Genomic DNA, 26,011 nt, shown 5'->3' with positions numbered 1-26,011 from the left:
GTTGGTGAAAGAGTGAAAAATAAATCTCTTCTTTTGGGCTGATATAGAACTCTCTGAGGCTCCATGGCTTTATTCAGCCATGCATAGATTTTTAGATGTTCCAAAGATCACCTAAAATGACTGTACTCATTTTATTCATCTCATCAGCAAAGTTCATCTCATCAGCTAGAGAGATACCATCAAAACTTTTAGGCTCCAAAATGTACTCCTCTGTATAAATACCGTGCATCGTACTTACAGAGACTGTAAAGTACAGGATTACACATCAATGCTGTATCTTTTTCTGTAAAAAGTCTTGAAACTGCTGTTTACTGAAAGGGGAAAGGGGATTAGAGGTAACCCTAAGGATTCAGCTGTCTGCCTTTGTATGCAGATCACAAATACAAAGCACCCACTTGTTACTAGAAATAGCGGAAAAAGAGATCTGAGTATCAGAAACTTATGAATAAGTGTAGAAACTTCGTAGTAGACCAAAGTCTGTCTTGATACAGAGCAGAAGAATGTCGGTTTCAAAGCTTCTTTGAACTTGGTATTCAGCTGAATGCTTGGTTTTGGAAACTGCCTAAACTATCAGTCAAAAAAATCCAGGATAATGCAAAATAAATGTGTCCAAAGATATTCTGCTCCCCGAAAGAGTAAAGCAGTAAAGCTGCCTTCTTCCCTTCTCTGCTGCCTCTCCTGCCATCAAACTATGCACATCTTCTGGAAGGCCACTGGATAAAACCACCTTTCTCTGGAAGTTATAGTATATTTTGGGAAGTACCTCACCATCTAATGTCTGTCTGGCAATGGCAGCAATTCTCAAGGTTTCTCAGTGGCTGTCTCAAGGAACGATGAAATTAGAAACTCTCTTCTTTGCTTTCCTTTTCCTCATCCAGAAAATGAAGATAGAAGTTGCTTACCAGCTGAAATCAGTGCTAACCCAGTAAGTTGAATCCTAATGATGAAGTTGTTCCTAGCTTAATTTATGACTTTCTGCAATGTATAAAGCGTGTTTTCCCTAAGGGTATATGAGTTTGAGTATTGCATTTTTGAGTATTAACATACTTCTCTCCTAAGTATTTGGACTATTTGGAGCCATTTGCATATGGCTTCTTTATCATTCAGTCTGAAATAGTCATAAATTAGATACCAATATTTATGTGAGGGTATACAGTCATTTTACCTTATATAAAGAAAGCAGGAGAGAGAAGTATGTGTATAATACAGATTTTTTCTAGAACAATAGTATTTAATACATGAACAGGTAGTCTTGCCATTTCCAGGAGAATTATTTTTTAAGGCCAAGGTAAGCTAGTGACTAAGCAATAGGCAAGGTCATAGTATCTGATGAAACATTAATGTCTGTAAAGCAGTATGGTTTTGATTCCAGGAGGTTGTTCTGAAAGGGTTTTGTAAATTTTAATGTAGGTTCAGCGGTGATTGTGGACTCTCTCGTTCCCACCCCTAGTTGTGTTTTGTTTTCTGTTACCACAGGCTGCTGCTATTCTTTCTTTTACTATTCTCATTAAAGCATTGAATATGGATCCCTCTTAAAGTAAGTTCAGCTTACTGTAGAGAAGAAATTTCTATTTTCCTCGACAGATTTTTTTAGTCTGTATTTCACATCTGATCGGAGGGTATGATGTGTGTGAGGAGGAAAAGAACTTGCCTTCTTAGTCTGCTACACCTTTACATGGGAACTGGGCATAGCGTACCTAACTTTACCTGTCCCATGAAGTCAGTTAGGGTAACCATCATTGTCCCTTCTGGCAAGTTGTCTTTCGTATCCCTTCACATACAGTCTTTAAAACTAGGTTAATGAAGAGAGCACTTTCTTTAGCGTTCCCTTTCAGTGCTTTAGATATCTGTTTCCTGATGAGCTAAAATCAACCATTCCTGCAGCTGTCCGGAATTTCCTGGAAACCGTCTGCTCTATGAGCATCTACGATTTTCTCATGTAATGTCCAAAAATGTATTTACAGTACCTTTGTCTGTAGCTTCCCGAGGTGTGGGCTTTCCATTTGTGATCTTCTGTCCATGTGCCTTAGCAGCATCTGGTTGTCTAGCACACTAAATTTGGGGGAAGTCACTTTTATGTGGGCTATCAAAAAAAAATTGAAAATACTTTGTGTCATTATTGTTGTAGTTTGTCAGTTCTTACATCTCTTCATAGATTGATTCATTGGTATTAATTCATGAGCTGAATTAAGGATGTGAGATAAAAATGCAAAATAGCTTTAAATTTCTTGTGTGTTAAACCAGTATAGTGTTCAAAGGATGCTGGTTCTTCTTTCCTGTTCAGTCTTTTTTATTTTGCTTGGACAGAGACAGTCAGCCAGTATTCACAGTTGCTTGGCAATAGTCAAGTTCTGAAATGCACACCCAACCTGTGGGGCATTATGATTGCTTAGTTCATGCATGTAAATTTGGGTGTTTGAAAACCGAACAAGTCCACACCTATAGTGTCTTCTTGGAAAGTTTGTTCTAACACTTAATTTTAATGGCATTATTAATTTAATGGTTCCATTTTCAGAGGTGTTGAGTATCTACGAATTTTAGAAAAGTCAAAACAACTGGGTGCTTAGCACTGTTCGAACATAAATTTGAAATGTTAGGAAAGTTATGCTGCGGCTGGGGTATATCTCAACACAGTAAGTTCCATCTCTTCTGATTTCTTTCAAACCTACAATAAACTTTACTTAAATTTACACCTGAAATATGCATTAACAGGAAAAAATTGTCTCAGTTTCAGAAGTATTATTAGCAAAAACAACGTCTGGCAAAAAGCCTTTAAAGAAAGTAGAACAGAGAATTTTTGATAGATACATTTGATTTGGTTTTGGCCAGCAAAACCAGATTATTTAAGGATACACTTCTAAAATGGTCTACACTAAAGGTAATGAGGAGATATGCAGCTGTAGTCACCTTATTGTACTAGTCATCATGCCGTAAAGATTTTAGAGAGCTTTTGTCTTTTGCTTACAAAAGCAGCCTGCACTTAAAAAGACCTCAGTTCTGTAAATGCTTACACATAGTTCACTGTTTATGGAAGTAAGTCTGTAAGATGCTCTGTAGGTTTTGGACTTTTGTGATTTTCTTGCTGGTATTGAAAAATTCCTTTGGGAATTTAAATGAGTAGTGCTGTGAAAGGGGTGATTGCCATTATTTCTGTTCTGTATATTTATTGAATTTATTACAATAGTGGTAATTACTTTTCCCTTGATACAAATAAAAAAGTTGATGTATTACTGTGTTCGTGTTTGTTGTTTTAGGAGTCTTTGGATGATTCTCAAGTAGCTGGAGTTTGTGCAACAGAAGAAGTGATTCGCTATGAATATCACATCTTGTACTCCAGCAGCTACCAAGTCCCTGTGCTTTATTTTAGGGCATGCTTTTTAGGTAAGACCAATCTTCTATTAGACAAAGGGAAGAATAAAAATAAATTGGATGCAATAGCTGTTAAAACCACAGATTTTGTATTAAATTGAGGAACAGAGTAATGATCATAGGTAATAAGAAAGTAAGAGATGAGGCTGTTCACCAGTAAATTTTGTAATACTTCAGACACAGAGCTTCAGGACTTTGGAGTAGATGATATCATCTCAGCCTGAAGGAGGCTGATCTTTGGCTCCTGGCACCTTGCCTGTGGTTGACTAAAACTGCTGGTCATTTTTCTTGTTCTTTCCGTTAAATGAATACAAAAACTTAAAGCTGCAGGTTCGAATTTGGCTACAAAATAAGTGGACATAATTACAGTGCTTCAGCAGAACTGTGTCTGTTTCTTTGGAGCCTGAATTTGAGCCACAAGGGTGGGGTCTGAATGTACCTTTAAAAGCATATGCTGTTTTCTATTTAAATATGCTCCTTAAAAAAATATAAAATAATGCCAATAAGGTATTGCCTTTTTCTATCTATTAAAACTGGCTCTTGAAACACTAACTGATCTTCTTTCCTGCCTGATACGTACATCTTGTCACCCATTACTCAATTGCTATAGCCACTGTGATTTCACTCACCATCCTGTCAGGAAGGAAGGAGGAACACACAGCCTCCCTCCAAGGCCGCTGTTAGTGTCACTTATTTAATCAGAAAACATAGAGTGATCATGCTGCAGCACTGCCTGTGCTCTGTTCCTCTCTGCCTGAGGACTGTGTACCTAGGGCGGAGGGATTGAAATCTTCAAGTCATTTCATTCAGTCTCCTGCATGGTAGCATCAGCATCTTTTGTGTTTTGAATAACCTCCTAACTTTATCTAGATAAAGATGTCTGAATGTTGCCAGTGATATCTTTTCCTTTTTAATTAAAAAGTAGCTTAAGCTGCTTTGAATGTGTTTGGTAGATTTAATCACTCTCTGCCTTATATTGTTTAATGGTTTCTAATTTTGCAGTGTTAGCGTTTTAAAAGGCACTTCAGATTTAAAATTGAAGAACAAATTCTCATAGACTCCCTGGTGGAAAGATTTTAGTCTGAGGTGCAGTTTCAGGAATGGATAATTTGGGGTAAATTTTCAAACTGGGACGTGGGGAATTGGGGACATTGCTCTGCCTTTACCACCAACAGAACTCATTTGCACACATCCTGCTGCAAATTTATTTCTGGAATTATTATAGGCATTTACAAATATGCAGTGTTTTGCCTTTAAACTTATTGTGCAGACAGGAAGATAAAGAAAGTTTTGCTGTAAGAGACAGATTAACGTATTTGTGGTCCTGAAAAATGACATCTTCTTAGTTTTAGCTGAATTAATAGTGCACTGTCTGTACAGAAGAGGATGGAGACGCTGCAGGTAGAGGAAATAGGACACTATTTCTACTGTACTGTACTTTCATATAATTAGTATTCACCATAAGCAGTTAATCACCAGAGAAGAGCTCCCAGAGACAAAACAAGTTGTTTAGCTTGTCAGCATCAGGGAATCGGAGGTGTTGAAACATGACTCCTTATAGCTGGAAGTGGATATTACAGAAGCTAGTGGATGATCTAATGCACAATCGTAGTATTATGTGCCAACAGCTCCCCTTGCAGTACAAAACTGTAATTGTTCCTACAAGTACAATTATGTTTTGAAACACTTCTTGGGAATTTTCCACAATGGAAAAACAAGGACTTTTTTTAGATAATTCCTGAAGTCACCTGGGTTCTCGTCAGCATTTAACATTCTCTTTTAACATTTAACATTCTCTGACTCTTGAAGAGAGAAGGATACAAAATGCTGGCAATAAGTATTTTTCCTATAGTGTTTTCAGCTAGTATTCTCTGATTTTAATTATGGATATCTTACTTTTGAAAATGAAAAATTCTGTTGTTTGCCCACTTATGCTGCACTGTGTCTGTATCTGAGGGTCCCAGCATGGGGTTTTCAGGAATGTGCAGATGACAGTCACTCACAATCACTTGAGATATCTGAGCAAAGCTTCTTTTGTCTTGTCTTGAACCTGGCATGAGGAAAACTCTTGGTAATGCCCTGATTTTTTTCCTTTCAGGTAATAGTCTTCATGTGATAAGCTCCTCACCTTGTTTCTCAGACAACTAGTAATATTCACCGCATTCCTCATCTGAAATAATCAGGGAAGAATCTTCTGAGACCCACATCAATTTCCCAGTCTAAATTCCTACCATTATTTGTAGATTAAGTAACAGAATTGGTTCCTCACAAGTCTCTTGTGAGCTGTTCATGGTTTCCCTTGAATCCTGTCCATACTGATCCTCATGTTAATTAGAGCTTGTTGCAGGAGGCGAAGGTGAGCTATAATCCTTCCAGTGTTTCCACCGCCCTGCCCCATCTTGTCTTCCCCAGCAGCAGGGCACAGACTTTGAATTCAAAACTCTGCTTCCTCTCTGGCAGTATGTTAAGTGGCCATTACACCTCGAGGCCTGCCTAGGAAATAATAATTCTTCTGTTCGACCTACCTAAGTAGTTCTGCTTGTTTTGCAATATTCACTTCCTCACTTTCTGTGTTATAATAGCAACTGGTGCCAGCCTGTCCAAATCTCTGCTCTTTAAATCTAGAACAGTTAAATCCTGCCTTTCTTCCATCGTATGTGAGTCCAGTTTTCATTCATTGGATCTCTCATAGTCCCTCCTAGGAAAAGGAGGTTCCAGGAGAGTTGCTGGGGAGATTTTGCTGTCATCTTGAGTGTGGTTGGCATCTTCAGGAGCTTGTGTCAGTGAAGACACCCAGTTTTCATTCCTCTGTGCTAGCAATTTTGCTCAAACAGTACAGATCAGTTATTCCTGCAGAAGGACAAAAGTTGCATTGTATCCCTATCCTTGCTGCTGTCTAATTTGTATGAAATAACTTATTTTATGGAAGTCATCTTCAGACCTCTTTTTTTCGTGAGATGAAGTTTGATACGTAAGGTAGTACAAGGTAAGGTTTTGAAATCTTAATTGCAACAGGCCTAAAACATTTTGAGAGACATCAAAGGTTTTTGGTAGTCTCTGGGGATAGATGTACAGGGAAGATCTTGTTCTGTGAAAGGACAAATACTTCATTGTATTTATAATGATTAAGTGTGATGACTATGTCTGGAAAGATGTTTGGGAACATTATAGGGTACAAGAAGATATTTTTAGGCTATATTTATACACGTAAGAAACATTTTTCACTACCTCATGATACTCCCCATGTGGCATATATTCCTAAATTCAGACCTACTGAAGTCTTAGTCTGTGTCAGGAGCTTGAGGCAGTGGTCCTCCATACCTCAGAGTCTCAGAGAACTAGATGTCCTTTCCCCAAAATCAGTCTTACGCATGCCATACCTTTCAGAAATGGGAGCCCTTCTTCCTTTCTCTGGCTTTTGCAATTACCAAATAGGTAGCTGAAGAAATGCATGAAGCCCTGCTGGTATCTGATGTCAGCAATTAGCCCTCTTAGAGACAGATGGTATAGGCAATTAGCCTTCCCCTTCAATGCTGGCATCAGCCAGATGGGCTGGGCTAGGTCCAGTAAGCTTTCTTTAATCAGCAGAGTGTTTTCCCCTTTTCTTAGTCTTTAAGATGTCAAGGAACTTTTGGTCTTTTCCTGAACTGTAGTCATCTAAATCCATACATTCAAAAACCTCTTGCACCGACGGTGAGGTAGCAGCAACATAGTCACAGGTGGACAAGGGCATCTTTCAGGAATCACTCTGTATGTTAAGAAAATGATGGCTTACTGCACACTTTGCTTCTTATTTTTCCTACAAAGGTAGAGGAGGAATCATGAATGCTGGCTAAGCACTGAAAAGAAAGAGCAGAACTAATGGGAGTCAATAAGGACTGCAGCCTAACTCTTCTAGAAAAGAGAGAAGGAATGGGATTTTCAAGTTGACCTGCTCAAAATATGTCTAGCTCTCTGACATGCAGATAGATCCCTGCCAATAAAAACCATGCTAATCAGTGGTTAGAGAGAGGGAGCTTATAAGATAATGTAACTTCCTCCAACCCTGAAGGCATGAATTTCTGTATTCATAACCGTACTGGGCCTGACTGATGTGCTTTCCGGAATATAGACTTACTCCCTGAACTCAAAAGCATGTAACCACTATGTCCTTTCTCAGAAAAATACCTCCTCTTAAGACCATGTCCTGTCGGAACTGGTTTTATCATGGCTTTGGACATAAATAAAATTGAATAGTTTGTATAATCAAATATTCTCCTAAGCTGTAAGGGTGTTTTTTCTTTTGTAGCAGTGGTTTCTTAAGAGTACAAAAACCTAATATTTCTTTGGAAAGTATGCCAGAATGAAGCCTCAAAACAATTTGTGCACCATTTCACCAGAAGTGTTAAATAACCTTTAATTAGAAATCAAAGAAATTATTAAAAGCTCTCAGTCCGTATCAAGAAAACAAAATACAACAAGATGGGAAGCCTGAAATTTTTCTTTGAAAATGTACATAAAATGTGTATGCCTAAAGAATTTCTGCTCTTTGCAGAAGTTAAGGTGCCAAGTCGGCTGGGAGCTGCAACTCATATGTCATCTTAATGACACACCTTGCTGCTATGAGAGGGCACTCAGCCATGTGCTTTTTAACTGTTTCTTATTTGTGGTGACATAAAGGAGTTAACCCCAAATGGACCATCAAGAAGCTTTTCTCAGAAATGTTTCTTATAGTCTACACAGTTTAAATAATAAAAGTTTGGGTTTGTGATAGAAAGGCTGTAGTTGTTCTTGCCTGATTGTTAAGGCAGATGAACTAGTTGACTCAAGCCCATAGTTAATGGGAGGGACAGAACCCATACTTACGAGTTCTTGACTCCCATCCCTTATCTCCTTTCTCTCAACAAAAATCTTAGTTGGTCACTTCCCAGGCTCTTTTGGCCTTTCTTGGCTGGGTAGATGTCAAGTTTATTGTTTCAGAGTCTGCATTTCCAAGAGCCTGGGTTAGTACTGATGAGCTGATGCTGTGTCGTGTGCCAGACTGGTGGCATTACACACATGGAGCTTCAGAGAGATGTACAGTAAACCTGACATGACCCACAAGCAGCTGTTTCCTTTTGCTCTCTGTGATTGTTTAAATCAGGTGAATGATACAAAATGTACATATAACCCAAACTTCCACTTCTGTCTGCACACCCGCTCCCAGCTAGACTTGGGGTAAGACTTGGGACAAGCTTGCAAGCACCTCAGCAGCCATGTCCTCCTGGGTGGATGGTGAGTAAACGCACTGCTGGGTGCATCTGAAACCTCTGCGTTCCTCTCCTGCCAGTTCTCTCGGCTTGGTGCTGCTGTTGCCTTCTTTTTCTGTCTGAACTTTTTGAGTTCGGCTCCATCACAGGAAAGAGTGAGGCAAGAAGCGGAGAGGCTTCCTGGCTCAGCAGGTGCCACAGTGGCCCCTTGTTGCTAGCAGCAACAATTATGGACTGCTCTGTCAGCCCAGCTGGTTGTTGGAGGTCTCAGTGGGTTGCAGGAATGTGTAACAGGGCTGCTAAACATGCGTGTGGTGGCAGCCCCAGAAAAAGGGGGTCTAAAAGTGCCCGAGGAATACAGATGTGTTTTGTGCAAATATGAGAGCTCATGAATAAAATGGATTCTGTTATATCATCCTAAGCAGATGACCACACAAACGGAGGAGTTTTAAAGTACAAAACACACCTCCAGCCAGATTACCTAAAGTGGGTCCTTCTGTCAGTCATTTTAAGTATAGTTGTTTTGTTTTATTTTATTTTAATTTTGTTTTGTTGAGAGAGGAGACTCTTTCAATAGACTTTCAGGTCTTCGCCCCACAGAAGACGATGGGGAAACTGCCCATCTGCCCTCCTCTCCTTTTGCAAGGGTCTTGCAGTTCCCAGCTAACCTGGCTAGCTGAACCTCACATCCATTTTAAGTATTGATAACTTATTCTTTCCTGCTGCATATGGCTTCCTGTCTTCTGAGCTAGTCACTTAAATAAGAGTTTACAGGAACACAATATTTGGGAGCAGGTATAAAAGCTTACTTGGTTTAAAAAACACTCTTAATTCAAACTCATTTAAAGCTTAGTGAAATATATTAAAATAGAGCAGAAAATTCAAAATCTAGGGAAATTTAAATCCAAGCATATTTCAATATATAAGTTAATAAGTATATATAATCAATATATAATCAGAATGCCCAGATCATTTTTTTGTTCCTATATGAAATATTGCAATTACTCTATATTAACTATTTAAGTATTTTACTGTCTGTGATCTCACTCTAATGTGAAGTGAAACTTTCAGTTTGGATGTTTTTGTATTTTTCCATGAAATGAAAATAAATCTATACTGATATATGATGGAACATATACTGCTTCTCATACATGAAGTAATAAAATCCATGAGGTAAAGGCAAAACTCAATTTTAACTATAATATGATTAATGCTTCAATAATATTTGATCGTTTCTGTAAATGAGATTAATGGTTAGAGTCAGAGTAATCCATTCCATGTCTACAGTCTGAATTTGCTCAAGTGTTGCTACAAAAATTCACAGATACAAAGAAAGGTGTACAGAACAAAATCTAGAGTGGCAAATCGAATTTTGCATTAGAACATGTGTTCTAGATTTTACATTTGGACATTCTCTGGATTGTCTTTGCAGGTTGAATAGAAAACAGAAAATTGCAAGTAAGCATGGCATCTTGTACTACCTGCACACAGATGATCTGAGCATAAATACATCCTTCTAAAGTTAACCTAGGCTCTTGTAACAAATTTCTTAGCAAATGTTAGACCGTCTCCAGCACAGGTCTTGTATCTGCCATCATAAGACAGAGAGCAGGACGGTCTAACAAGTCTCACATTCATGAGGATGGCATGGTATAGCTAGTTAATATGCTGTTACCCTCTCAGACGCTATATTTGCCACATGCTTCTTCTATATGGTGCTTATATAAACTCAGTGCTTTTTTTATAAATATGTGCAGAAAATAAGATAAAACAGAGGCTGTAGGCAGCTGGTTTTAACTTATATCTAAACATGGCATTCAAATGTTAATTGGGTGAATAAATCTTGTTCATTTTACAGACATGAAACTGTCAGTAGAATAAAGCTATTTATTACAGGATAATGGTTTCTGACACCTAATAAATGCCAAGATGAAGCTACTTATTGAAAGTATATCAAAATATTCTGTTGCTGTTTGCCAAAATCAAATATTCAGGAAAAACTGACATGCTTATTTTCTAAGTGGTAGACACTAATATCTTGGCATAATTCTAACATCACAACTAAAAACCTGATGCAACAATGGTATATAAATGCAGCTCAAGAACAAATTATCGGCATGCAGGTTAACAAAATCCAGTAAAATTTTGTGTGCAGAATTCCTTAGATTTTTTTCTGCCCTTTCACTATGAATTGCGTGTATTTACTTGAGATAACTGTTCATTATATTATTTTGTGGTTTTAAATTTATTTTATCCAAGCATTGTTTTACAAAATCAGTTTAACTTCACACCTTACAACCAGAAACTCAGGTGACAGAATACAGGTGAACAGGGAATTTAGGATAGTTTTATATGCACCTTCAGTCAGGATTTGAGCAATGCTCCTTTGGAGTTATGGGGCCAGAAGGGGCTCAGTCACGTTTTGCTATTATTTTTTCCATCTGCTTCCAAATAATCAGTATTTTCAGATTTACTTTTGCTATTCAGTATTAAAGATACAGCATGTTTAAGAGCTTTGACTGTGGGTGGTTGTTTCCCCCCCTCACAGATGGAAGACCTTTAACTCTGGATGAAATATGGAAAAGTGTTCATGCATGCTACCAGGCTCGTCTGCTGGAGGGGCCGTGGGACACTATTACACAGCAGGTGAGAAACCACTGGTCCTTTACAAAATTAATGAATGCAATATATGCCTGAATCCTCCATGGCCTTATTCCCCTCCTGGATACAAGTAAAATAGACAAAAGTCTAACTGAGGTTGTGCTGAGCCAGTTACCAACAATAGTTTTAGTCCTGGATTTTGAGGAATATATGGCTGTTCACAATGTAAGATTTAACGTGACAGTATCTTTCTTTTAAAATACTTTTTCAAGCCAATCCTGAAAACTTCAAGCAAATTCTGAGTAATCGTGGGTTTGGGTAAATACAAAAGTAGACTTATTTATGTAAGTAAAATATATGAGGGTAACATTTCACAGATTGTCTATTAATCAAATTACTGAAAAAGACTGTGTAATTTTCAATTTTAAATAGACTTGCAATCCTTAGGATTGAAGGAGAGAATATTGGTCTCTCAATCAAATAATGTTATTGCTGACTAATGTCCTTAAGAATCAGTAGTTAATGAATGCCACGTTTTAGAAGAGGAAGCAGATTAGTAAACTGTGATATCACCGCCTTTTTTTAGAGCTATTCAAGCCACTTTTATTTAAGTGGTTTTAAAGTCACCAGATCATTTCAGCAACCATTCCCAGACTTGTGATGATGGCTCTCTTGAAAACGGTCACACTTGTTCATGGAAGAGCGAGGTACAGTTCAGAGCAGAGTTGGTGGCTCTGGTTTATTCCCTCAGCTCCAGGGCTCCACTGCAAGTTTGGACAAAGAATGGAAACTCTCCAGGTGTGAATTTTTTATCATCAGACAAAGACATTAATGTGTCCTTTCTTCCTCCCCTTTCCTTCCTTGACTTTTTGATTTTAGCTGTTTCCAGGTACATAGGTCTCTTACCACAGCAGCTGGCACAACAGGGATGTAACCTCAATTGAGTTCTACAGGTGTTTCCTTAATTCAACTAATACAATTTAATTACAGCATGCCTATTTGTAGATGGTACTCAATCATGGGAACACAAGCAGCATTCATGTTTTTGCAGCCACGGACTGTTATTTATATTATAATAGCTCCCTGAGAACTTAACAAGCATTGGTTTTCTGATGTTTGCTCTGTATGTCTGAATTCTGGTTGTGAGTTTGCAGATTCTTGTAATACACGCTTTTACATAAAGTATTACCTGACTTGTTTACTGCAGAATGAAGATGAAAAAAGGTTTTAATAAAATAATGTAATATGGTAGCAGATAAGTGATTTTCTGCACAAGAAAGTATTGCAGTTCAGATTTCTCAGTAAAGTTTTATAATTTAAAGCTGAAGTTTCAGATTTGTAGCTAAATCATAACTGTTTCTGCATAGAGAGGCAGAGGATGCGATTAACTTTGCCTTCACTCCATCCACCTTCTTCCGTTCCCAGTAGACGTTGACCAGTAACCCCGTGGTCAGATGCTAGGTATCCTTTAGGGCTGACATCTCTGGTATTTCCCAGCTGAGCTGTTCTGGCTTGTGGATAGTTTATATTCCCACCTGCAAAAATGTCCAGGACCATCTGCTACGTGTGCTCCAGAGGTGGTGGCCTTCTCTATGCTCAGACTATGCTGTGGCCTCATGCCGTGTTCAAGCTCCTCTGTAGAAAGCAGTCTCTTTCTATTCATCTGCAAAGCACTGCAAGAACCTACAGCTCTCTATAGGTAATAAATCGTAATGCAATACTACTGAGAATAAAGCGTAAACAGTATGTTTGGAACGTGTAAAATCAGAGTGGTGCAGGCCAAAAGGAAAACCTGGTCACTCCCACACAGACATTATTTTTGCCTCTAAAGGAGCAGTAAAGTAAAACTGTCCTGCATCTAATAACTAGAGATGTGCGTAAGGTACATGCACACAAAGGCTTGCAGAAACAGGTTTTATATGTGGTAAAACGTGTGGAATGATGAACCCGTTGTCTCTGTGACACCTCTCCAAAGGCGGTTCAGCCAATGTGGGTCCAGTGACGAGCACAAACTAAGATGTAAGGAAAAACATTTTGGAGAAATTGGCAATGTTATAGCAGCAGAATACTATTGAACAGAACATCAAGGTGACTTTCCATTAAGTAAGGAGATTACAAACTAAGTCAAGCTGCTTATCCTAGAGTAATATATGCTGTACCTCAGGCTGATAGCACAGAACTGGAACTGCTGGCAGGTAGCAGAAGCCAGAGAAGTTAAGATTTTCCAGCAATCCCACTACGTAATTTGGGATTACTTTACCTTTTTTTTCTACACCATTTGTATGTACGCCTTCTCCCAGAACACTGTGTACTTGTGTCTCAATGCCGTTGAATTCCACTGGCTTCAGGGAGGTTAGCCTGCTTTACCTCGGTATTGAACTTGGTCCAAAGGCCCCAGCTGCATTCCTGGGTTGGAAATGCACTTTCCCACATGGCTGTGAGAGAGAGCCTCTGGGAACGCAGCTTTAAGAGGTCTACAGTTTTAATTTTAGATGAAAGCAGAAAGGCACCAGGCAGTGAGGGTGCATTTGCTTATGGTCATTCAGTCAAACGATGAGAAGACAAAGGAATGCATGGCTTGTGGACACGTACATCTCTGGAGCAGAATCAGGGCAGAGGAAAGCACCAGTACAATTAGCAGCATCAACACTATCGTATTTTCAGTGCCAGCAACCAATGATGCAACAAACACTTCCCCTTGTAAACTGAGAGAGGCATATGCCAGTCCAACTATAAAACAGCAGTAAAAATCAGAGTATTCTCAAAGGAATTATGAAAGATAATAAAAACATCCTGTAAGCACTAGCCTGTAAGCCTCAGATCAAAGCAAGAGTTAGGTCTATAAGAAGAAGAGTATTTTTCCACCTCAAATGAATCAGGGTTCTGAATTGAAATACAGAGTTTTCTCTTTTTCTGCTTTTCTGCTGACCCATTTTGTTATGTGGGTTAGGCTTTGCCTGCAGGGACACAGATCGTATAATGCAAGTCACTGGGCAAACTCACCAAATCAGGCTTGAACTCTCAGTACACGTGAACGACAGAGACAAAAGCTTTAGGATTTTGCTCCAAAACAGATACAAATTTTAAATTCTACAAGCAATCCACCACTGGGAAGAAAAATTGAGTTTACCGCTCTCCACACATAATGCTACAGAATTTTTAACTAGGGCTGATTTTGCACTTTCATTCAATAGTTGGCAGATTAGAAAAAGAAAATCATACTGTCTTTTTTTCTCCCAACGCCACGATCTTACAATAATCGTTTGGGACTTATAGTCCATGTATTTTATGAAATATGGGTTCCATGCCTGTGCACATTTTTGATACAACTGTATTTTGACTAATACTCTATATGGTAAAATATATCTGAGATCAGGAACTGAGACACTGCCTAAGCTCCAAGGAATTTAGCTTTTTGGCAAAATGTAATTTTATGTAACATTTGAACTTTTTTAGTTAGTTCTGAGTATTGTGGAAAGTCACACTCATTTTCAGAGAAAGCATCTTCAAATATTTTTACTGACTATATTATTTTTGTTGCAAAAAGCAGAAGTCAACTAGTTACCTTCTCATAAATAAATTAACATGATAAGGTTGCACAGTATTTTATAATGATAATTGATAAATGGTGATGATTTAATTGCACTTCCTCTAGTAATAATCTTAAAATGCTCAAATGAAGTTCCTATGATTGGCTTTCTTCTGAGTTAAATCTCCCTGGAGTCTTCAGTCATCCCTTTCTACATCCGTCGGTAACTTGCTTTAGCTGTTTTAAATAATACAAATCAATTATAACACACAGCTGTTTAACAAAACTTCTAAATGTTGCTACAGGTCTCTGTGGGTATTTCCTGATGGCTTATAATGACATCAATTTAGCACACCTGGTAAGATCTGTGTGAGCTGGAAGTAGCTTAATTCTGCAACGACAGGAAAATTAAGGAGTATTTATGGATTACTGTTGCATTTCAGAACTGTTGCCAACTGTGATTTTAGCTTCTTTTTACAAAGAGTCAGTAATGGAATTGCAGAAATCGCATGCCTGTGTCCTGAATAGTTTGCTTGTAACTTGGTGGGTGCTTTTGAAGATAGTTATTTCTCTCTACACATTCTACACAAAAGAATGCCTCTTCACCTTTTTGAATTAATGGATGCTGGAAATGTACTCTTTACAAGAAGCTCCCTTCCAAGTCTTTGTAGCCTTTCCTGAACTGCAGACAAACAGAGCTTTCCTCTGTTGGTTCTCAGTTAGATTTTCCCGTTCAGCTTGACTTAGGGTGGAATCCCGGCCCTGCATCCCCCGTACCACCATGCTGGGTAACCTTCCGGGCTCCTCAGGCTGCCAGCCCTGGTGTTTTTCCTGATTGCATTGCTTTTTAGAAGTATTTGTTAAGCCACTTATATAGCAGCCATAAAAGCAAATAAGAGATCTAGGTGTTTGGAAGATGGGGGGAGAAAAAGACAGATATGTTAGACTGCGGGAAGCGGCAAGTAGGATGAATGTAAAAATAACGCTAAGGTTCTGGAGAGGTTTCAAGTAATAGTGGAAAACAAAAACAAGACACATTATCCAAAAAATCAGGCAAATATATCCTCCTAAAAGAAAGTTAAGTTACAGTAAATGGGAAGAAAAGTCTAGACAAAAGAATGATGAAGTAAGGCATTGTGGTAATGGATGGCAGCAGGAGAGACATGTCTTTTTCTCTCATGTACTTTGATACTGAGCAGAGAACTCCAGCACAGTTTTAGGTAAATACATAGTGGCATTGTGTAAAACAGCTTAAACATAACTGTCCTTCTTTGTGTAATTGAACAGCAGATCCACCACATTAATATCCAGGTGTAATATACCAGAGGCATAGTTAAGTTGGCAGCAGTCCAAAGTGCCATAGTTGAATGCTAAATGATGAGACAATCCTAAAGGAAAAAAACACAAGAACAGGAAAAACGTTCCACAACAGAGAATAGAGAATAGAAATGAAACAAAGGGGAAGAAATCTTTCTGATTATAAAAGTGAACATATTTTACCACATAGTAGTGCATGATTTAACGACCAGGAATTTAAAAGACAGGGATAACTAAAGTTCAGTCTGTAAAGGCTACATTTTGCCTTTTATCATTTTGGAAATTTCCACCAAGATGAATGGGAGATGTGAAGCAGCAGGAGGTGACTGTATGGTTATAGTCAGAACTTCTGTCTTCAGACTATGTGGTATTAGATCCTGCTGTAAAAGTTGGAAATACAGAGGTCATAAGTACCTGAGAATATTAGATTTTGTCCTCTTAAGTTTTAGAAACCTGCTTTTCAAAATTATGGCCTGATAATCATGAAGATTTAAGAGCATAATAACTTCCCCAGATACTATATACACACTTCGTATAAGCTATACGCATTATTGCATATAGCAGTAAAGCTGCTTTGAAAGTTTTACTGTATGTCTAATGGCCAAACTTTCAAATAATAATTGAACTATTTAAAAATATAAATTAAAAAACAATGAACAGAGTTGCTCAGCTGTCCTAGTCATCCATGTTTACATTTTTCCAGCGATAAGATAACTGATTTTCTATGGAAAGTTGCTGAGGTGACAGTCTTGACTGAAGCCCTTTTTTGTTAGAATGGGTATGGGATAGGCAGTGGCAGTGCCTGAGTTTTCATCCTGGTGTGGCTGGGTGCTCAGAAACTATTTCAAAGTACCTGCAGCAAGGACCAAGACAGTAGTGTAGTCTCCGCATCCACATGAGTCATTGTTTTTTGCGGAGAGTGTGAAACGGTACTGGATTGTTGATGTACACACGCACTTATTGGAAGGTAAACTGAGACCCATTTATTTCCCAGGCACCTTCTGAAACTTGTTTAAGAATAGTAGATTATTTATCAGATTGAAAAAAGTGGGTAAAGACACTAGTAAATTTTCATCCTGTCTTTGCCCTGATTTGTATTTATAAAAGTGTATAAAAAGTAGAACAACAAGGGGAAGTGAAGCATTCCCACCTCAGAATACCATGTAGGTCAACGGTGAACTGCTCTCCGAGGAGGTCAAGAGATAAAATCTAGCAGAAAAGAAATGTGAATCTGGGTCTCTTGTGTCTCAGGTGAGTTCTCTACTTGCTTGTAGAGTAAAGGGGAGGTATAACTGCCTACTCGTCTTCCTTTTTGGTGTGTTTGTGCAAGACCTGCTTTGGTAGGCATGTGGCGTGAACACCTACGGGCTACCTGCATTGCTGTCACACACATACTCTGGGAGTCATATCAGGGCATCGGCCATAAACTGATCACTTTTTCAAGATGTAGTTTATGCACATGCCCAGTAACAGAAATGGTGTGGGTTTTTTTTTCCTGTGGGGAGAGGCAACACTCTGAAAAACATGAATTTCTAAGCCTACAATGAAGCTAAGTAATAACTTTATGAATTTTAGATAAAAGCCCTTGAACGTATGTACTCAAGTGCATTTTTTATTCTTATCGCTTATGCAAGTCCATGTCTTAGTTATATTTTCCTGCATAGAAGCAAACTAGCAAGAGAATATTAAAAGCTGATGAGTGAACCCAATCACAGTCAGTACCAAGTATCACCAAAAATTTTCTTTTTAACAGTGTGATGTTGTCATAAAGCCTGACCTTCCCCTGAGAAAACATAGTCATAAACACAATCAAATATATGTGCTAAGGCTTAATCAATGCTTAGTGATGATGGAATGTAAAATCAAACATCCAAGGATAGAAATCGAATTGCATTATTACAGGAGGCTCAACAGTTGAAAAACTGCCCAATAAAAGAAGAATGAAAGCTTGGTGACTCGAAGGTCCTGCAGAAGTAGTCTAAAAAACTAATCTGTGAGTCAGGACACTGAAGGATTATGGAAGTCACAGAGCACATGTGTCCGTACATCCCTCCCCCTCCCACCATTTTTAACCAAAACTGTTCAGACACAGTTACTTCTGTTACCAAAATGTGACTTAGGGGTGTGTGTGCAGGGCGCTTTCTGCAGACACAGGAGTGGACACATTTCATGTGTGATACCTTGGTTCTGGATTTGCCAACAATAAATCATCATTTTGCTCGTTTAACACTTTGCTGTCTCTCCAGAAAAAGTCATTCAGAGCATTCTGGTACTGACTGTAAATGCAGCAGTTTCTGAGGATAATGCAAATCTAAGCTTTAGGATGATATCAGCTCAGATCTTCTGCCAGTCTGAAATTCTGCTTCCAGAAGGATGCAAAAACCTTCAGGATTCTTAGGAATGAGAAGTCTCCTGTGGCAGCATTGATTGTGTTATTCTGTCACTCCATCTTCTCATAAAACTTCTTTTTCATGAGCCTCTCCTTCATGGCATGCAGAAAAGATAAACCTAATGGTCTAACTTATGAATAACGATCTCTGCAAATACACTTTCTTTCAAAGTTTATTTCTCCTCTGGTGTGTTTCTGCTGTTCTAGAACCTTGAATAAATTCTTAAATATGGGAGATCATTGTTGTCCATGTGATAGTCTATTAAAAGATCCTCTGCAGTGCTTCAAGTCGTAGCTTAAAGGCTCACTTTAGAATAAAAAGATGTGGACTGTTGAAAACAATGCTAGCCAAGTGAAGACTGAAGGGGATTCTGCTGGTTCCCTTCGGCGCTGTTCATGCACCTTCAGGGTCACACTGTTCAGACTGGTCAGACTTTTTGGAGTCCTCACCTGCAATGAATAAAGCTGCTTCCATTTACTAATAGTAGTTCTACTACAAAGAGGGATGAGTTTGCAACTCTGTCTTAAGTTTCAAAATAGTAAGTGATAAAGAATTCTCCTGCGTCTGTTTTTTTTGCAACACTTATTTCTCAATTTCATCTGAATGAGGTGTTTTTCTTCTGTCGTTTGATACTTAGCAGGTGGTTGTAATACCATCTCTGTTGTATGTCCATTCTGTCATATCAAAAGTAGTCAAGCAAACCTAAACTACCCAAATAACAGCATAGAACTGCACTATTTCTGTATTAATCTAGAGTCTGCTCTTTTTCAATATGTAGTTAAGAATCTGGAAGATGTATTCTTTATAGTACTTCAATAATCCTGTCCATTACATCACTTAATTTATAGCAGTGTTAACAGGAAAATCAATAAACATTATTTCTAAAATGTCAGGGATGTTAATGGTTTGATTTAAAAAAGGAGAAAGATTCAAAACTCTGAACAGAACACATTGATGTAGTGTTGTAGAGGCACATCTTGCTGAAACTGTGGTAGGGAAGATTTAAATCATTATGGTTCAGTCATCTTGAAAAATGTGTGTAGGTAGCTATTCTTAGACATACAAATCTTTCTTGCCATATTGTGGGATTTTGCTAAGTGGGGGAGGCTGTATACAGTATATCTTAACAGAAGGTTGCTAAGATCGCTCTTAAATCATTTTGAGTCATATCAACAGTTGCTATGGATCCCCTGATAATATTTTTGGAAAATTATTAGTACAACTTCCTGAGGAAAGGGAGTTTTACCAGTATGGATTGGAAAGCTGTTTCACAGGGAAAAATCTAAGAATGGGAAAGCTGTGTGGATATTTATTTCCGATTAAAATTTTCCGTGATGTATTGAACTTCTGTGATTTAAACCAAGTGGTAGCATTGCACAAGCTAGCAAGTAGGTTTTATTTTAAAGCTAAACATTAATTAATAATCTGTAGCTGCCCTACAGTTTAATCATTCTTTTCCCATTAAGACTTTATGGACATAAACCTAGTCCGACTAATTTCATAGGAGGAAAAGACCAAATAGTGGACTAATACTAAATGATGTAGAACAAATACAGAGGCTTAATGGATAATTTACATGTAGAGATAAAAAGCTCTAGGAGGATCCTTGCCAATTTCTGGGGCACAATTCAGGGTAGACTTTCAAGTCCTGGTACTGTTGTTACTTGAGTTGATCAGTTATTCTGAAACAAAGATTTGATGAGATTTTCCACAAGATATGTAATTAATTGAATGAATTATGATGTAATAGTATTGACTCTCTTTATTCTTTTCATCTTCTGTAGAAAAACTGTTTCAGTGCTACACATTGCATTTACAGATAATTTTTCTGGCAGTGGCTTTGCTTCCACAGAACTTCCCAAGTAGAGGTGTTGTGGAAGAAGTTGTAATAGCGGGTTCCCTCCCTGGTCTGGCATTTCTCCTTCTAGGCAGAGGTTGGTTGCTCTTCTGCTCTTGCCATGACCTCTAACAATTCAGTACTGGAATGGAGCTGCCTAGTGAACATTCCCCCTTATTGAATGTTCTTGTGAAAAATTGTAAAATAGACAACAACATTGGTTGCACAATATGGAAGAAGTGGATACCATTATGACACATTCAGCTCCATTTCAGAGGCAACTGGAATGGTCACAAGGTGTTGAAAACTTCATAACAATTTCCCTTTTTATTTTCTGCAGCAAGGGCTTTTGGCCAAGCCCTTTTTTTTTTTTAATAAAAAAACATTATAACTGCCATTTAAATGGAAGTTAGGTATCCGTGTTAACAGAAAGCAATTTATGCCTAAGCACCTGTGCTCTCAAGTTGTGGAAGCAGATGGTATCAGCAGTTCAAAAGCATTTAGACAAATTCATGAGACCACTTGTCCATAAATGGATGCAAAATTACCAGGCAGGAATGTGTCCTCCATCACCCTTAATACAGCAGAAATGCTGGAGCAGTACAAGGTGAGTGAACCACAGAAAAAGTCCAGGCTCATGTTCTCCCAAAATAGCTGTTCCAACTGCCGCTGTTGGAGACAGGATCCATTGCTAGATGGGCCATTGGTCCAGTCCAGTCAGGCATTTCCTAGGTTTTCATGGCAGTCATGAGGTTCAAAAAAGAAAGTGAATTCATCCAAGGACATGAATTTACTCCATCTTGTCAGACTTGTCTATGATGCTGCGTAAAATCTCCAATGCTCAGAAGACCACCTGAGAGCCCTCAAAGTTGAAAGTCAACTGGAGTCCCTTTTTGGCTCCTCTTTTTATATATTGTATTTCTGACTGCATAGCAGCCTGTTTCAAGAATAAGGAGAGAGACCACCCAAAACCCACCCACAGGGTGGGAGCTATGGCTCCTATAGAAATGGTGGGTTCAAACTTCCATAAGCTGTAGCTCTTCCATGCTCTCAGAAGAGCTTGGCGTTTCAGGCCTGTGTTGACCAGGACACTGATGTGATCAAAGTCTTTTCTAAACTCCAAATACCTGTTTCATCAAAACATTTAGCTACAGTCCTGAGACGGGCACTTTAGCCTTGCAGGAGACAGTTTCAGTGTCCTTTTGTTGTTTTCTGTTGCCCACCTTTGTCATGCCAGCCTTTGCTGTTGTGGTGGTTGCTAATTCCTGTTCAGCCTCTGACTCCACCATGCTGCATGTAGGCATCCATAAGTACCTTGGGCAAACTTGTGACAGAACTGACTTTCAGGCAGTAGCAAGTTTGTAGCCTTACGTTGAGTCTGTCACTAAGAGAATCACCAAGAATATTGACAGTCCTACAGTGTCCACGTAAGAACATTGGGTATACAGGTGCAATAGTGATTCAGAGTACTTGGTCCAACAAAAGTTATTTCAAATGATAGGTAGTATCATAATAAGATGCTTTGACTGGAGGAGGGGAGCACAGACATCTGCCACTATATGGAGAGACGAGGAACAAAGAAAGTCTTCCTTTGGCCTGAACTCAAAATGAGGGTTGAGTCACAGTTCCATGGGCACGTCATTGCCTCCTTATATTTGATATAGTTAAATTAGTGTTCTGCTGCTCTGCTGCAGCAGAAATTTGCTTTCCATTCATTACTTTGTGGTAATTGTCTGTCTTGTGACTGTTATAGCTATCAGTCATACCAGCTTCTTGATAAACAGTAAAGAGGAGGTAGGAATATATGCCATCCATTTGCTGGTTACAATATTTCAAACTCAAAAGTCTTATGAAATCTGTCTTCCCAGTATCTTTTTGTCCAGGAGTCCCTGGGATTATAAAATGAACCCTTTTGGGGCACATTTGTCAAATGCCAGTGTGGTTTTTTTTCTTAACTTACCATTTTTTAATCAGGGTAGGAAATCTGTCTCCAGTATCTTTTCCGTACTTCCACAGCTTGTTGTATATTGCAGTTTTGCACCTTAGATGAATCTCTTAAGAACAGATTTTAAATAGTAATTAATTAAGACTATATGCTACATAACTGAAATGGTGACAACTGAATTAATCTTATTTTGGCAAGCATGGAAGAAGAATCATCTGTTTATTTTCTTAGGAAAATGGTTGAGATGCCATTTCTTGACAATATAACTATGGTCCTGCCAATTTTAACTATAAAGTTTTCTTAAAGAATCCTAAACGCAAGTTACATGCCTGTGAAAAGTTTAAGCTTTAAAGACATAGTTTTGTCTGGGCGTCACCTAGTGCTTTGATTCCTCTTTTTCTTAAAACCAGTAATTCAAACCTTATTCTATATATAAAATATGAAAATATATAAATATACAGATATATAAATATCAGCAGTATTGGCTCTAACGTTGTGCTTGTCCTCCATTACCTCTTAGGTATGTCTTTCAAGGATTTTGTGTTATTCAATATTCAAAAGTTATTTAATAACTTTTCAAAAAATAATAAAATTATAAATTGTAAAACAGGATCACCACCCCCTCAAAACTGTTAATATTCTAGAATCAGGCAGATGAACTGACCTGGGGGATGAAATATGAAATAGGTCTTGGTCATCTAGTTATTATGTTTTTTATTCTGTAGTATCAAGTATTACAATAACAGGTTAGCTAACAGGTTAGCTCTGCACAAAAAGCGCATATGCACACCAGATCTTGTGTCAGTCTTCTCTGTTTTTATCATTGTCCTAGTTATAGAAATCGCTATATGGAGAATATATTTATGTTTTGAATACACCTAAAATAGGAAGATGTAAAGTAAACTGAAGTACAACTTCTGATTTAAAACAATTTCTATGTGCCACTCTTGAAAGCACTTCTGGCAAATTTGCTTTTTCTGTGACTTTCTGACTTGCACTGCACATTGTACAGGAGAAGTAAAGCTGTCTTCAAAGATTGTGGATAGAGGTATTGTTCCTGTTTTGGATGCACCCTGATAGTTCTGATAGCTTTAAAAATGGCAGAGCAAGATTGATGTTTTTGTGGCATCGAACTGTAGACATATTCAGCTGTCACAGTCAGCAGAAGCCGCAGCTGTCAACATACACAGCAATAAGTTAGCAGTGTAGAAGTGGTGTGTGCGTGGAGCGTGGGGGCCAGAGCTCTGTCCGAAAGAAAACACGGTTTTACTGCAATCTGTAGTCAAGAGGCGGCATTCAGGCTGTGATCTGCCAGGCTTAATGACATTAGCAGGACTTTAAGACGTCCTTTACGAAAAGAGCAGTTTGTGCCGTGAAGTGTTTGTTCCTTCAGAACCTGCATTTCCACTTTTGTGGCTGTGATGGATTTGAAACCATAAGTACAAAGTGGTAGGTGTGGTTCATCTTACAGAAATTCTGGCTGCGTTAAGGGTCCTCATATGTGTTCTAGGATCTGCCAAAGCAACTCTGTTTTCCTCAGAAAAAAAAACCTTAGTCGTTTGTTTTTAGCTTGGGCCTCATATTTGATGAAAGAAGGATAGGATCCAGCTTAGTTGGCTGTGTGGGGTTAGTAGCAGTAAAAGTATTAATAAAAACTTGTCACTAAAGTTAGTTGGTGTGTCTTTTGAAATACACAGGGAGCACATACGTTAAATCATCAGGGCAATTGCAACTGCTCATCTGCAAAGAGGAGCTTGAGCATAAACCAAAATCCCTCTGCAGCCTTCTCCTCCAAAAAGAAGTTCAGTAATGACAGAAATGTGCTTTTTTGGTCTAGTTTGCACTTCTTTGTTTCAGCAGGGTCCCTTCAAGTTTTCCCTTGCTCAGTACTGTTGGAGCTTTATTTTGATTGTCGAAGAAAATGCAGGAGAAGAGCAGTAGTTGCACTTTGATAGTCATTCTTCAGCACGCGTTACAGGCAGAAGAACGTTGTTTCATCTTCAGCGGGCTTAGCAGTGGGAGCGCTTCTCTGGGTTTTACAGCAAAGTTGTAGAAACTTTCCTCAGTTATATCGGTAGGATGGCTTGGCTTCTGCTTGTAAATTGAAATCAAGGCGACTATAAATACGTCACCTGTCCCAGGTAATAAACTGTATCCCATGTCCACTAGGATAAATGGCTTTTTGGAGCTGATGACTTTTTTTTTTAGGCTTTTTTGGAGTTGATGGCTATTACAGCAAGCAGATTTATTTCAACAGCCATTTTGCCCTCTCTGATTTTTTTTTTTTAATTTTAATTTCTCTGTAACCAATGCCAATCCTATTACTAAAACATTATTTTTATGAAATGGCCATAGTGATAGAAATGTTGCGACCTGTGTCAGTAGGGTGGAGAAGCCCTGTACAATTAGCATCCTAACAACTGCTTTATTACTATGATCTACACCTTCTATCAGGATGATAAAAGTTCCCTGTGTAATTATAGTTCCTTAGCGTTGTGTCTGCAACATAGTGATTCCATAGGGTTTCTGTTGTAGTAATTCCATTATTAGAGGAAAATCTTCTGCGAGGAGAAGGGGAGAGAGAGGAGTTTGGAACATTTTTATTGTGACAACTGTTGCTGTCCTGTTGCCTTTGCAAGCACTGTTACTGGTCCCTGTAAACACAACACTCATGTACTCATCTGGCTTCAGTGTCCAGGCTTCGAGTCTCCCTAGCCCTCATTCATAAAAATGTTACTCACTTTCTACGCGTGAACCTGAGCACATGTGTAATTTAAGCATAAAGTAATCCCTTTAACTGCAAGTTCAACACAGTTTAAGTTCCACAGCTGCCCAGTTCCTGTTCTGGTTGTGGGACATGCAGTCCATGTGAAGAGCAAAATTTTATTACTTTCTTTCTGAATGAGGAAAGTTGGATTTTATTAACAAGCAAGTTATTATTGATGTATGTAAAAATAAGGAACGAAAAAGAGGATACACTGAATTCAAGAACATAAAATACAGTATCATAATGTGTGAAGGATTTTTACTTAAAAACAGGCATTTGTTTCAGTAAGTGTGGTCAAAAATTGGCAAAAAGGGAAGGGCATGCAACTTCTTTATTCATTGCATCAGTATTTTCCATTTCCCTAAATGGAAGAGATTGTGGGGGATGTATTCTATTAATCCTGCCTTCTTTTTCTGACCTGATGACTGGGATTGTGAACACTGCTGGGAAAATGTCTGAAAAGAATTGGTCCTGTCTGTGGTGTTTGGTGGTCGTATCCTGCATGAAAGTTTTGACACCCCTGCATGAATTCATTTTTGCAAAGCAACATCATGCAAACTGGATTGGGGAAGAGGCAGTTTCAGGCACAAATCCCTTGCACTATCATAAATGGAGAGACCATAAATGTTATGATGGATGCTTGAAGGCAGTTTAATGTAGCACTGGAGAAAATAGAAGTCATTACTACTGGAAGAGCTCCAGTTATGACAGAGAAAATAAATCGTGCTGTTACAAGAGATGTACTGACAACAAAATACCTGCTGGCTGGGGAAGTGAAGAGCAGAGCACAGTACAGATACCTACAGGCAATTACCCGTTACCTGAAGTAATGTTTATTTTTAATTTAAATCTGACATGGATAGTATTTCCTATATGCACTGCTTGATAAAATGACATAATCCAATCTGACAGAAGTTTTAGACTTAACTGTACTTAGGAACTACTCAGTCTTTGCCACTGTTCAGATTCGTGTATTAGAGTTTCACTGTGCTGTAGGCAGTGCACAGGAGTGGGGATGAAGTTGCCTC

The 26,011-nt window shown here is 38.5% G+C and overlaps 1 protein-coding gene across 2 annotated transcripts in view; it reads left to right on the top strand.

Moving 5' to 3' along the window:
• ATG10 (autophagy related 10) overlaps positions 1–26,011 on the top strand; it is an 83,303-nt gene that overhangs the window by 48,862 nt on the left and 8,430 nt on the right. For both annotated transcript variants that reach the window (XM_054185559.1, XM_054185560.1), the window contains exons 4-5: positions 3,255–3,381; positions 11,146–11,243. In XM_054185559.1, coding sequence (XP_054041534.1) covers positions 3,255–3,381; positions 11,146–11,243 — 225 coding nt within the window. The remainder of the gene's footprint in view (positions 1–3,254; positions 3,382–11,145; positions 11,244–26,011) is intronic.

The sequence above is a fragment of the Rissa tridactyla genome, chromosome Z (genome assembly GCF_028500815.1).
Source record: "Rissa tridactyla isolate bRisTri1 chromosome Z, bRisTri1.patW.cur.20221130, whole genome shotgun sequence".
Taxonomy (NCBI): domain Eukaryota; kingdom Metazoa; phylum Chordata; class Aves; order Charadriiformes; family Laridae; genus Rissa; species Rissa tridactyla.
Note: the sequence above shows the minus strand (reverse complement) of the source record. Positions and strands in the feature narration are given on the sequence as shown.